Source organism: Ochotona curzoniae, unplaced genomic scaffold (assembly GCF_017591425.1).
Source record: "Ochotona curzoniae isolate NIBS_2020 unplaced genomic scaffold, NIBS_Ocur_1.0 scaffold_4506, whole genome shotgun sequence".
Lineage (NCBI taxonomy): Eukaryota > Metazoa > Chordata > Mammalia > Lagomorpha > Ochotonidae > Ochotona > Ochotona curzoniae.
The window spans coordinates 15088471-15102641 of NW_024467119.1; the positions used below are offsets into that span (position 1 = coordinate 15088471).

At 36.9% G+C, this 14171-nt stretch overlaps 1 protein-coding gene and 1 pseudogene across 3 annotated transcripts; one reads left to right on the forward strand and one right to left on the reverse strand.

Annotated features, from left to right (window-relative positions):
- Nucleotides 1–433: 433 nt before the first annotated feature.
- Nucleotides 434–11072, reverse strand: LOC121147583 (UDP-glucuronosyltransferase 2B13-like). Of its 3 annotated transcripts, none has more exons than XM_040967530.1 (6): nt 10343–11072; nt 9650–9798; nt 6811–6942; nt 4971–5058; nt 3477–3696; nt 434–1054 (listed from the first exon to the last, which is right to left on the reverse strand). In XM_040967530.1, exons 1-6 carry the CDS (start codon nt 11067–11069, stop codon nt 775–777), a joined length of 1596 nt encoding a protein of 531 aa, XP_040823464.1. In that variant the 5' UTR covers nt 11070–11072; the 3' UTR covers nt 434–774. The 3 variants fall into 3 exon arrangements, with proteins under 3 accessions (XP_040823464.1, XP_040823463.1, XP_040823462.1); XM_040967529.1 differs by having other exon boundaries at nt 10595–11069; XM_040967528.1 differs by having other exon boundaries at nt 9650–9794; nt 10339–11069.
- On the forward strand, nt 3758–3914 carry LOC121147649 (annotated as a pseudogene).
- Nucleotides 11073–14171: the final 3099 nt, after the last annotated feature.

A 14171-nucleotide genomic window follows, 5' to 3' on the forward strand; every position in this document is an offset into this window, starting at 1 on the left:
ATGGCCTATCCCCTTATCTCTCTCTCTCCTTCCCCAAGAAATGGGAGGAAGAAACAGAAAGTTTGGAAGCAATGATCACACCCACTTCTTAGATCCTTCAAACACTGATCGACTGTGTAAACATCATCTAAAATAAACATTAAAAAATTCTGTACACATTATTTATTCATTTTCACAACCACAATGTTCTCCCTGTGATTGGAGACTACATAAAAAAAAATCACCTTCTGATGTCCATATCCCTAGTATCCCAGATTTTAAACAATCGGAATTATTGGATTTGAAAAGGTTGTGCTAAGAAATTTGGGATCTTCCAATACAAAGAAGGAAACCTTTAGCATTATATTCCCAAGGTACTGGTCTAAATTTATTGGATTCAGGTTATAAAAATGGAACATGTCTCTTCCTTTTTCATGTCTGATTTTGGTTTTCTTTTGTAAAGTGTAAAAGTATTCAACTTGATCACAGCTTGTTCAAGTCCATGATAACTCTGGAAATGGACATGAAGATGTCAGGCTTTTCACTCCTTAAACCAGCGGGTGTATGTGAATGTGTTACGGTTTCAGTGTTGCCAGTTGAGGATTTTTGCAATTTGGGTTGTGCTTTTAATCAAAAAGAAAGACAAAACAAAAAAGTAAAAACCTTGAATGACTCAGGATGGCACAAGACTCACTAAATGGGAAGGCCCATTTTGCCAAGCTGTGGTTCACAGTGGTTGATACAAAAGGAATGATCTTTCCTGTCATGATTATCAGACTTAGATGTTATGGAGTTCTAATCCCTCTTTCTCTTCTCTCCTTTAGCGACAATAGTACGATATATAAGAAGGCAACTTTTTATGAAAAGGAAAGTAATGATTGCCACACAGGCCAGCAGGAACCCAATCACATCCAGAGAGTGGTACTGGTACCAGGTGAGGTCGTAGGCTGCAACCCGCAGGTGTTTGGCTCCTTTGTGGCGCATGACATGCTCGATCCAGAAGACAGCTCGGTCCAGGGGCTTCATGGGCTGATCATGGTGAATTCTTGATAATGTCATGACATTCTCTTTGTATCTAAAGGAAAATCAATAGATATCAAATTGTAGTATAAACTACAATATATAAACCCATGAATTTTTCATGTAGATTTGAAAGAGGAATGTAACCTATGCTAGAAGAAAAATAAATCATTTTCTGCAGTACAAAATTTAGAGATTGTAGTTTATGGGCTTGAATTTGTTGTGTATTTAAAATTTCAAGGTGCAAAAGAGAAATTGAAAAAAAAATAGTATGTTTGACATTTCAGTCTAGACACTGGATTCAGTTAAGTCCCATGGACATGGGAAAACAAAGCAACTCATAAGATGTGAAACTTTCATTACTCAATAGTCAATTGTGACTGTAACTATACAAAATGATAAAAATAATTGAAATATAGAGAAAAAAGAAGCAGGTCTGTGACAGGCCTCATGTACATGGCTACACAATGTTGGTAAGGAGTTGGTATCAAATACAAATTGGATCTGAGATTGAATCTTAAGGATTGTCCAATAATTAATGACTAAAACCATGAAGCTATAAACTGAATGGCCTTTCTTTTAAATTTCATATTGATTGAATTTTTCATTTTTATACATGTCTCTGATTTTAAGCTTAGCACAGTAGCCTAGTAGTTAAAATCCTTGTTTTGCAGGTGCCTGGATCCCATATACACACTGGTTTGTGTCCCTGCTACTCCATGTCCCTTCCAGCTCCTTGCTCATACTCTGGAAAAGCAGTTGAGGATGGCCCAAAGACTAGGGAACCTGCATCTGCACCAGAGTGGGAGACCTTGAGGAAGCTCTTAGCTCCTGGCTTCAAATCACCTAAGCTCTAACCATTGCAGCTACCCGGATAAGATCTATCTCTCTGTCTCCCCTGTATCTTTCTCTCTGTCTCTCTTCTGTCTCTCTATAAAAGGATCTTTCTGTCTCTCCTCTATCTCTAAATCTACCTTTCCAATACAAATAAATAAATCTAAAAAAAGTAAAAAATATTCTCTGATTCTAATTTTTAGTGCTAAATGGAAAGGATGAAAGTAGTGTCTTTCTTAGGTGATTGTTGGAAGAAATAATGAACTGATTCTTAAAATAGTTTGAATTAATTTTGTATAGCAGAACAATAGTATTATTGTTGATGTTTACCTGGCTAGTGTTGTGATTTTAAAACATTGAACATGTTCAGCTCATAGAAGCAGCCATTGTTAACTTTCTCTAATTGATGAAGGTTCATGTTTAGGGCAGAAGGCTTCCAATAGTGTGTGGCTTACAAAATGTGAAACACAGAGTGCTATTGTGTGGCATGGTAGCACTCAAAAATGAGCTAACGTTAGACTGTATTTCAAAGCACATTAAACTTGCTATGTTTTGAACATATAATGTCTAAAGGCTATAATGAAGAATTGTACAATATATAAAATACTGGCATAAATGTATTGTGTAATACATATTAGATTTTTTCCAGTTAAGAAATTCACTTTGTTATTTATGATATATATTATATGTGTTTAGATTTATGTATGTTTATTTTCTTTGCTAAAAATTTAAAAACATGGAATGATATCTATACTATGAGTGGGGATTTGTATCTTCATAAAAAAAAAAAGCGTGCTTCTCGCTTCTCTAGGTGTTCATTAAGGAAGAACACAGTTAGGCCACCAAGTGCAGTGGTTCAGTGGCTAACTGCTTTCTTTCCAAACACCAGAATCCACGTGAAGACTGTTTTGTGTTCCTGCTGCACCCCTTCGCCTCCAGCTCCCTGCTTGTGCTTTGGGAAAGCAATAGAGGATGACTCAAAGCCTTGGGACCCATCATCCACATAGGAGTCCTGAAAAATTTCCCTGGCTACTGGTTCCTGGTTTCTGGCTTCAATTCTGGCCATTGTGGCCACTTGGGATGTGAACCAGCAGATGGAAGATCTTTTTCTTTGTCTCTCTGTCTCTATAAATCGGCCTTTCTAATCAAAATAAATCCATCATTAAAAAAATTTAAAAGGGAAGAATGTAATTATAATTTTGGAGCAAAGTATCTCATTTAAACATACTTTTCACCAAGGAACTAAGAAAAAAATATTTTTGAATGCCCTGAGTGCTGTAATTTTAGCATACACTTAAGTAGCAGAATGATGGATTAGGTGTCCTTGTTCAGGATGATATTAGTGTAATAATGTGGGTGGAATCAGTGGGATGAAGGGAATTTAGGGACAGGGGAAGGGAAATCCTAAAACCTATGGAACTGAATCATAAAATAATAAAACATCACTGTTATTGAAGAGGAATACTACAACATGCATTAAAAAGCGTTGTGATACTTCAGTGAGTTGTTAATGACCTCCCTGTAGCATTAGGCAAATCTATTCTCAATATACCATTCCTGTTCTGCCTCAGTGTTGGCCCTGGCCCACCCATTTGAAACTTGTCTACAGATACCATGAAATTTAAGGAAACAGTAATACTCACGAAGGGTCATTAATGACTGTCTTCAATGCACTGAGCAAATCTGCACTTGACATGGTTTTGAAGTCCAACATAACAGCTGCTCCTTTGGTCTGCATGTATATGATATTGTCAGGTTGATCACCAAACAAAGGAATGCCCACCATCGGGATGCCATGATAGATTGCCTCGAAGACACCATTGGCTCCACCATGAGTTATAAAAGCCTTTGTTTTTGGATGACCTAGGATTGAGTGAATTTTCAATGAAAATATCAGTTGTAAATTTTGAAAAATAACTTGAGAATTGCTTCTTGGTCTTTTGGCTGAGATCAAGTGTAGTGTCTGTTCTTATCACTTTACAATAACATGAGAAATGTAATATGAGAAACTAAAAAGGCAATGCTTTCTAAGGAGATTACTGATAGACATGAACCTGCATTCACATTTCTTTCATATCATCAGGAAGAAGCAGCTACTATTTCCACCCAGGCGATACATTAAGGCAACTGTAAGAAGATTTGTGACTTTAGCTTTGGGATATACCCAATATTGAAAATTGGGATAGATAGGATAATTTTATGGATAAAGGACACTGTATATGACACTTAAAAGATGAAGAGCTTGTTAAATGATCTTTCTCTTAAAGAAATATGTGTCCACTGCTTGTGATTTATATGATGTACAAGATTGCAGGGCATGGCATGCTTGTGCCAAAATGAGAGGAAAACAAATCCATATTCCTGGAACTAGTATTTCATCATAAAGGTTGTCACTTATTCCCACAGAAAATAGTAATTCATAATACCAGAAAGATATGACAACTTGATGACAATTGGACATGCCTATGTTAACGGAGAGACAGATGAGTGATAAAAAGATTGAATTAGTAGTCTATAACACCCATGGCATGTTATTCTTATATAATTAATGCATTTGAAAGAAATTCATGATCACTTGATAAACACGCACAAACACAAGGCATCAACAAACTGAAAGAAATAGAGAAAGAGATCTTTAAAACATGATTAGTTCATGTAAAGCATCCCCATCACCTGGGACTGGGCCAGTAAAGCCAGGAGCAGGGTTCCTAAGCCATGATCTACCACATGGCTACCAATGACCCAAGGACTTTAGCTGCTGGCTGCTGCTTACTTGTTCCAGTGTGAGGTAGCAGGAGGTGGGAGTCGGAGATGGAGTCCAGGAGCTCCAGGTGACGATGGATATGTGTCAAGCAGCAACCTACCTCTTCTGTCCAATACTTTCCACAAAGGAAGCTATAGACACATTTTCTTTGAGAGATAAATACACTTAAAATATTGGCAGTTTTTTTCTGGATTTAAAACAGTTTGTAATCATAAAATGCCAACTGCTAAAATAAATGTATTTCTCCTAAGACTGAAAAAGGAATATGAAGACATTCGGTTTAACCTGGGGTTTTTAGTAATATGTGGTCATGTCCCTCTCATCCTGATAGGCTGTCACTGATGTTTTCAGTGTTGGCTCTCCAGTGTCTTACCAAGTATGTCATTCTGGGGGATCCACTTATAGAGGCGAGTGTTGGGTCCTAAGGTGTCTGGTTTCTTGCCTTCAAATCTCCAAAGAACCTGTTGGGTAAAGAAAGTACGGTTTCTTTGAATTTAATTTTGGCATGTTTAGATTCTACAGAAGCTGAGAGACCCCAGTTATGTGCCTGAAATAAAAATGGCAAAATGTATTCAAGTATTCAAGGTGTTTTGATTAAAAAAAAAATTTACTTATTTGTATTAGAAAGGTAAATTTCTAGAAAGAAGGAAATACAAAGAGAAAGAGCTTCTATCTGCTGCTTCACTCCTCAAGTGGTCTCAATGGCTAGAGCTGAGCTGATCCAAGGCTGGAAGCCAGGAGATTCTTCCTCGTCTCCCATGGTACAGAATCTCAAGACTTTGGGCCATCATCTTCTGCTTTCCCTAGCTCCAAGTAGGGAGCTGGATGGAAAGTGGAGCAGCCGGGATATGAGCCAGTGTTCATATGGGATCCTGGCATGTGCAAGGCAAGGACTTATTACATAGCCATTGTGCTGGTCTTGGTTTTAGATATAAGAAGAATTCATTAACAGTGATTTGGATTATGTGATTATGTGTGTGTGTGTGTGTTTAATGTGATTCTTCTTGGAAATTTACTAACAGTTTTTTTGTTTTTAAAAAGGGAACAAAAATTACTACTTCCAATATTCCAGAAATTGCTTCATTAGAGTTTGATATAATTTAATTTGCAAAGAATGAATCTTTGCAATTTGCTACAGATGAGATGCAGAATGATAGAACTGTATGAAATAAGAACTACATTTAACTTGAAGTGTATTTTTAAAATGAACCAAAAATATCACTAATGCTGTAATTGTGGTGGATGAGAAAAATCCATAGTTGTGATAATACTAAATTTTATTCAACTATTAACTTTCTTATTATGTGTTGTAAGTATATATAGCCGATAATGCTACCTGGAATTTTTCCATGCCCATTATCAAAATAAGACATTGATATTAAATTTCCTGAGCTAACCTAATAGACTAGCATGTTATCTACAAGTGCTTAATATGTATTTCATTATGAGAAATTTAAAAGTAATCATCGATTCTTTGGAAAAATAATAATGTAGGTTGTTGTTACCAGGTTGTATGAGCTGGCAAACTAAGAAGCAATATGTATATATATATATATATATCAAAGTTGTCCACATTATAAAATTAGATCTTCCTATTATTTTTAAAAGGGGCCGTCTGAACTTCTGTACATGCCTGGCCAGCTACTATTACACTCTTTTTTAAATTGTTACTCTTTCCTCAATAGAGATGAGGTGCCATTCTTACAATTTAGTATCACAGTCCTGTGAAATCACACTTTTAATAAACTCCAGCATGGTCATCAATGGGAGATCCAAAGAAGTCTTTCCCATTCTTTCTGAATGTAGCACATTCAATAACCCCTTAATGTTATCATGCTAGTGAAGTTCATCAGGAAAATCTGACCCCATTCTAAAGCGGCTTTAGTGTGTACAGTGTCCTCAATAATCCTGCAGTGAAAAAACATGTAGTTGTAGAATTTTGCAATTTCTTTTCACCTATCTGCAATATTGTGATGATTGCAAAGTTTGTCAAGGCAACATTATGGACATTTCTGATCACAATATTAAGGTTGAAATTATTTAAAATGAAGCATCCTCTATGCTATTTTTGCATCTGAATTGCAGGGTTTAACTGCTATCTGAGATAAATTAGTGCTGTCATAAGTATCTACCTTTCATTGCTTTCATGACTCACTTTGTGGGGCTTAACAGACTCTTTTACTAGTCTTCACCACTGGGACGCACTTTCTCACCTTCTGTGGAAGCTGGGCAAGGGCTGATGCGATCACATTGGCCCTGTCTTCTGTCAGGTTACTGAACATTGAACCCAAAGAAAACACCACAACTCCCTCTTCTCCAGAGCTCTGCACAAAGTCCTCCATGTCCTGTGAAGAGAGAATTCGGTCTGTCTTGAGGTAGTTTCCCTTCGAATTTATATTCCCTTCCTAATTTATAATCCTTCATTTTAAAGAAAGCCTGTGATTTTTATCTACCTTCCTTGTCCTCCTGTTTCCAACATAATCTCCTGTTAGTTGATGCAATTACTACTAACATTTTTTGTTTAAAGCGATTATAATGATGTGATACATACATTTTTGCCCATAGTTGCTTATATATATTTTTAAATTATTTTTTAGTATTTGATTTAGGTTATTTACAATGTAGTTTTACAAATAAGTGTTATAAACACATTGATTTTGTACTTATTAGTTATTTTAATCTCCATTACTTTGTTTATTTTATAAGACGAGGAGTATACAATTAGTTTTCAATGTAATTTGTCACATTTTTATGACAAAAGTATAGATTATCTGAGTTTATTATAATTAATGGAAAAGTGAGTAAGTAGTGGCAGTTAAAATTTTAATTTTTTATAATTACTTGGGTCTCACTCATATCTGTATACATGCACATATAAATTTTCAAGTTAGACATAATTCTACTATCAACCTTGTAACATAATCCATTTTCTTTTTCTTTTCAAAATTTTTTTCTGATATATATACATATGTTACTTAATTCTACATAAGCATTATCAGTTTCTATGTCAGACCTTATCAACTCTAAGTACGTGTATATCAACATTTCCCATCTCCTGCATCCCATTAGTCTCCCTCCTTTTGTTAACTCACATTCTACTGTCAACTCCATTTATACCAATTTTGTTAGGTTTTATGTATGAAAGAGTTGATGAATTGCATTTTCATCTGCTTAGTAGTGGATGGTTATGTAGGCACATCCCACTACTTGATTATTGTCAATAGTGCTACAGCAAACCGGGAATGCAGATGTCTGTGACAAATGGGCCTCATTTCTCTGAATATCGGAATCATTGAAAATGTTTCATCTTTTATAAACTGCCTTTTTTTTTTCTGCGCCAGACCAAGACTTATTTATTTTTAAAAAGGCACATATACAGAGAGGACGAGAGACGGAGAGGAAGATCCTCTGTCCAATGGTTCACTCCCCAAGTGGCCACAATGCCTGGAGCTGAGCCAATACAAAGCCAGGAGCCAGGAGCTCTTCCAGGTCTTCCACATGGGCTCAGGGTCCCAAAGCTTTGGGCTGTCTTGGACTGCTTTCCCAGGCAACAAGTAGGGAGCTGATAGGAAGCAGGGCTGCCAGGATTAGAACTGGTGCCCAAATAGGATCCTGGCATGTTCCAAGCGAGAACTTTAACTGCTACACTCCTGCATCGGGCCCTTCAATTATTGCTTTCCTATACCACCCAGTGTGAGGTTAGTATCACAGCTACCAGTCCAGTGTGTAGTGGTCTCTATGATTCTGAATTCTATTTCTCCACTATCTGTGCCTGAACTGTCACAACTCTGTCACGTCTCAACCTTCCCATAGCTGTACTTCTCTAAGATCTTATCTGATCATGTTTTCAACTTCCTTTCCATTATATATGAGAAAATTAAAAATCTGATCCTTTTGTATTTTCTCTGGTATCTTTAAAGTTCTCATGAATATTTTAAATTAATTCATTTTATACCTAGTAAGTTGACTCTCTAGTGAAATCAGCATCTTCATTGAACTAATTCTAAAATAGTAGTCCCCGGGAGCTCTATTCAACACTCTGCACTTTGTTTTTTTCCCTAAATTTATTCCCTAAATCTCTCTTTCCTAAATCTATTCCTACATATATTTCATATTTGCATGTTAGCCATGTATACTCTTTATGACTCCTACTAGATATTCTCCCGGATTTGTCCTAATTTCCAGTCTAAATAAGCAGTAGGCCTGTGTCACCTACTGCTTCATCAGCATCCCCTCTCTGGCAGGCATCTTCACGGCTCAACCTCTATCTGCATTCCGGTCAGGTGGGTTAAGCCAGCCAGTGCCTCTACCAAGCTCCCTGCTTGTGACCTGATGGCAGTAGAGGATGGCCCCGGGCCTTGGGACCCTGCACCCCTGTGGGAGACCCTGAGGTGCTTCTGGCTCCTGGCTTCAGATTGGCTCGTCTCCAGCAGTTGCGGCCACTTGTTGTGGTGGTGGGGGGTGGGGACCATCGGATGGAAGATCTTCCTCTCTGTCTATCTGCCTTTCCAATAGAAATGAATAAATCTTTAAAAAAATGTAGATTTATTCATTTCTATTGGAAATTGTTTCTCATGGTCTGTCCTAATAGGAGACCAAAACTTTGTAAAGAATTAAAAACAGAAACAAAAACAATAAAAACCTGTCTACCTTGTTTCTGTAGGTGTCCAATACATCTTCTGTTTTATTCTATTACATTCAATATATAATGGAAAGAATGGCTGGTTTGTTCTTGTACGTTGGATAATGAAGACCTTAATTTAATGGACTCCAGTCTAAAAGTATTCAAGCTATTATGTATTATTTTTGTAACAAAAAATAAAACCTGGATAATTTAAATGGCTTTGAAGCATGCAAGAACATTTTAAATTAGCTTTTTATCCACATTTCTCTGAAGTTTAAAATGCTCTCACTTGAGTTTCCTTGAGAAAGGACCTCTTTCTCAACTTTGGATACCTCTGTCTCTGAGTTAAATGCTACAAGTGAAGAATGCAAAGTCATTTACTTGGTAAATGCATAGGAAACCAAATATACTGCACAGAAATATATAACCTTAGGCAGAGGTTTGGCAGGCTTGCAGTGGAGCCCTCCGACAAACTGGAAGTTTGGTAAGAGTGGGCGGGGAAACTCCAAATCCCAATAGCTTCGAATGAGCCACATGTCAGCTTTCCCCACTAACTCCAAGAATGTAGCAGGTCTTCCTGGATGGAGAGGACAGAAAGAAGAGGGAGAGTAATGAGAGAAGTGGGGCATGAAACAGTGCATGTAATCTGAAAGATGTGGGAGTGATGCAGTGATGTGTGAAGTGTCTGGGCTGCACAACAGACACTCTATATAGGCCTACTTTAATGGTCATGCAAAATGTATATATTCACATTCTGTATGCTAGGGCAGACAAATACAGAATTTTAAAACAGAATATTCATAATTGTAACTAATCCTCAAATCTGACCACTTGTGTCAGCAAACATGTGAACAGAATAAAAAAAGGAGAGTAGTAGGTCTAGATTGCTCAAAGGAATCCTCAGTATTTCTACTTGTATTTGCATGATCTTGTGGAACACCTAACGTAGTTACAGCCTAACAGTTCCAACTGGTCCTGTAATATATATCATAGCATTACAGCCCTGGTCTTTTCATAATTCCACTATATTATTTTACCAGAAAGAAACTTCTATGATTTCATATCAATAGGCACTCAGTTAAGAATTCAAAATGTTAGGACCAATGAAAAAGATGACTTACCTAAGACTTCACTGTAAAAACGATCCCACCTCTTCTCATTAAACTTTGGAAACCAGAAGTCAAAGTAAAGCACACATAGCATATTTATTACTCTGTCTGTGAATGTCATTCGTCCACTTAAACGGGACATCATAACAGGTACATAGGATGGAGGTAATAGAAGCCCCCCACCATGCTTTTGCAGTATGTAGCCAGCAAAGCCACGAAGGCTGTACACAAGGGGGATTTTGAGTAACTCAGCAAGCAGATCACTACCGGGGCTTATGGGATCTGCAATAACAACATCAAACTTTGCTTTTCGTAGCTTTGTCATGAGTTTTTCGTTCAAGACTACTTCCCTGCAAATATTTTCAGAAATATCAGAATATCTTAGAACAAAGTCGCTCACTTCTGGTAAATGTTCCCAATATATATCCAGCGGGACATTATACATAACATTATGAAACCAATGCATGAAAAAACTCTCTAATTCATCTTTAGTGTAAGATGTAGGGAAAGTTTCAAATTTAATTCCGGATTCATTCTTGGCATTGATTACAACAGAAGCTGAAGATCTCAGAACAGTTACTTCATGACCTCGTTGAATAAGTTCATCAAGGATGTTCTTCAGATTCATCCAGTGGCTGAATTCCATCGGCCAAACCAGCACCTTTCCACAACTCCCAGAGCTGAAGTAGCAGCTCAGCTGTAGCAGCAGCAGCAGCAAAGAAAGACACTTCACAGACATCCTGGTGACACACGAAGCTTCCTCTCTGATTGCAGCTCCTTTGTCAACTCTTCATGGTTATATTCAGGAAGAAATCTTTTATGTAGTTAAAATATAACTTGTATTGATCAAAGTAAATATATCCTATGAAGAATCAGACTGTTGGCCGGGATGGCAGATGGGAAAAGTAATGTCTAATGATTTCTATATTTTTTATCTGTGTGTTTAGAGTTTTCCCCACATCTTTAAAGTCTATTCAATTGAAAGGAAGTTTAACAGAGAGAGAGAGTGAGAAGGTGAAATAGAGGGGAAAAAGCATGTTGCATGCACTGGTTTACTCCTTTAAGCGTTAGAACTGCCTATACTAATCTAAGCTAAAACCAGGAGCACAAAACTCCTGTTGGGTTTCCCATTTGGGTGGCAACAGCCCCAACTACTTCCTGTGTGTGTAAGCCAATCAGTTCCATCAGATGGCATAGATGTGATGAACATTGTTGCTCGGTGAACAAAGGCTACAAGGAGTTTCTGACTGTGTGGCAAGGCCTGGCAGAATGTCTCTGGTCACCTCATTGCTACCTCACCCCATTGTATGGACACTCAATCACCTGTCTGATGTGTCATAGAATTCTCCAGAGGTTGGTGGTGTTGTTTTTATGTAAATGTGAAATGATTCCTGTAACTGCTATACCACCTCAAACTGGTCAAGCATGTTATGATAAAAACATCTTTAGCGACATAAGGCAATGACACACAGCTAAAGCAAATAATAGTACAATTGAGCCCACAATGTCTCCAAACATCCTATTATGTGCCCCACTTTGTCCTAAAGTTTGCCCTAATATAAGTAATGTTTTCCTTAAGAAATGCCTTGATCATATCTTGAAACAGATGGCCATCATGGAGGTACAAAGAGTTTGTTTACCATGCACCTCGAAATGTTACAACACAAGAAATGAGGCATTTTGGTTTCTCTCCACAAAAAGCAGAAAGTTTATGGGGTATCTTCTATCGGGAGACAAATGTGAACCCCCTCAAAAAATGCTTAAAATTTCTACCTTATATTGACAGTTATGTTTAGGGAAAGAAAACAGTTTATAAAGATAAGAAAAAGTTTCTTGTAAAGGCACTTTGTCTGTGGATGTGCTGAGTTGCCCTGATCTCTTTCACTTTCCTTTAACAAAAGAATGAAAAACAATTAAATCAGCACTAAGAACAAAAAACGTTTGAATCAACACTAGGTGAATGTGGTAGTAATTAATGCATGATTGATTATAAGATTTAATAATTTATGTAATATGTTTTTATAAATTTCTTTCATTTATGAGCTTTTCTTTTAATTCTGTACTCTTGATATTTAAGTAATATTAGATAGTTTATGTTTAGTGAAAATTGTTTTTGGATATAAGTAAACCACTTACCACTATGTAACCACATGTGTTGCCAAACATGGAGTTCCTGGCTTCAGCCAGGTCACTGTAGGTTTGAATGAGTAATAGCTTGCTGAAAATATTTTCCCTGAAGTAAAATAATAATAATATTTTTAGGACTGATGTCATAATCATTATTTTATAAATGAAACAATTGGATGTTATGCAAAAGCTTGCAATGATTTGTGTATAGACAAAGAAGGCAAAACTTATCTGAGTTTTCCATTATGAGCATCATGTCATAGTGGTCCACATCTCTGCTTCTTATCATCTCGCCGATCCATGCACCCTTTGCAAGCTCTCAGTCAGCTGGAGCCGGTCTCCAGTACCTGGGCATCTTGGAGAGAGCAGGGTAGGAAATAAGCCAATTTAGACTTGTACTAGTACTCTGAAATGGGATGTCAGTGCCCAGCAGTGCAGTCTTCTAAAGTCTGTTTTGTGATAGATATCCACTTCTGGCAAATTCTATGACCTGTTTGGGTTTGGCAGTTTGTTTATGTAAGACCTTTTAGAATAGTGCCAAGAGCAGTGGTGATAGGTGACTTGTGTCTGCAGTTGCTGTGACACAGATACAATTATTATTTCTTACCCTGCTTCAGAGCATTTTTCTTGGTTCATACATTGATAATTCATATACATCCAGTATGTCATATCAAAGTATGTGGTTCAGCATTCCATATTGTTCTCATATAACTGTGTAATCAAAAATCATTGTCAATTTTTTTAGCATTTATTTACAGCAAAAAAAGGCCAGCCACCTTAAATGTTTGTGTCCCACACTCTAATTGCAGATTCCTACATTCCTAAGCAAGTATTCATCCGCTTTCCTCTTTGGATCCTCTCATCATGGAGTCCCCGTCTTAGGGTGAGGTGAGCAGTGGTTATTGGAGAGTTGGAATCTTCAGAGTGTCAGGCTTGAACAGAATGTTATGTTAGGAGTAAAAGTGAAGACCCCTCTTGGTCATATTGTCTGGAAGTACTTGTGAGGGATTAAGTGCATGTGTTTTTAAGACAATAGGTATGCTGTTGTTCTCAGTCTAAAGAGAAGTACACAGGGTTAGGAAGACGGAAGGGGGAACAAGTTAGGGATTAAATGCCATAAGTTCTCACTGTTTTACAATTGTTGAATTTCCCCACCTCTCTTTCTTTCTTTCTTTCTCACCATGCTCTTTCTCCTGTATGTTCCTTGTGAAAATTCTGATAGCTGTTAGTAAATTGTGTTTTTATTTCTGTTTCACCTGGGTGTTAATCTGTGGTGATTTACACACTGCTGTGTGAGAAGAGATTAATTCAAGGTTTTGTGGCCAACATTCTGTGTTCATTAAATTTATGTGAATTTGGATTTTTACAAGTATTGAAACTTTTAATGCTTTAATTTCAGTAAATGATTTACAAATATTTAAATATTAAACAGGTAACTTAAATACAGGGACTATCTGGATATGGGTTGAATTCCTGATAAGTTGAAATTGTAAAGCCTAAGCAATTAAGAATTTAATATAGTATATAAATCTGCACTTTTAAATTAGTATGGCTATTTTGCCAATTATTATTCTGAGTCACTAAACACAGTTTTAAAATATTCTTGTTTAATTTTATATGCTACAGAATGCTGATGGGTTATTAAGATAAAGCAAGGATAATTGTCTTTCAATAAGATTGCTATAGGTTTTGAAAGCGATGTGTAAATCATAAA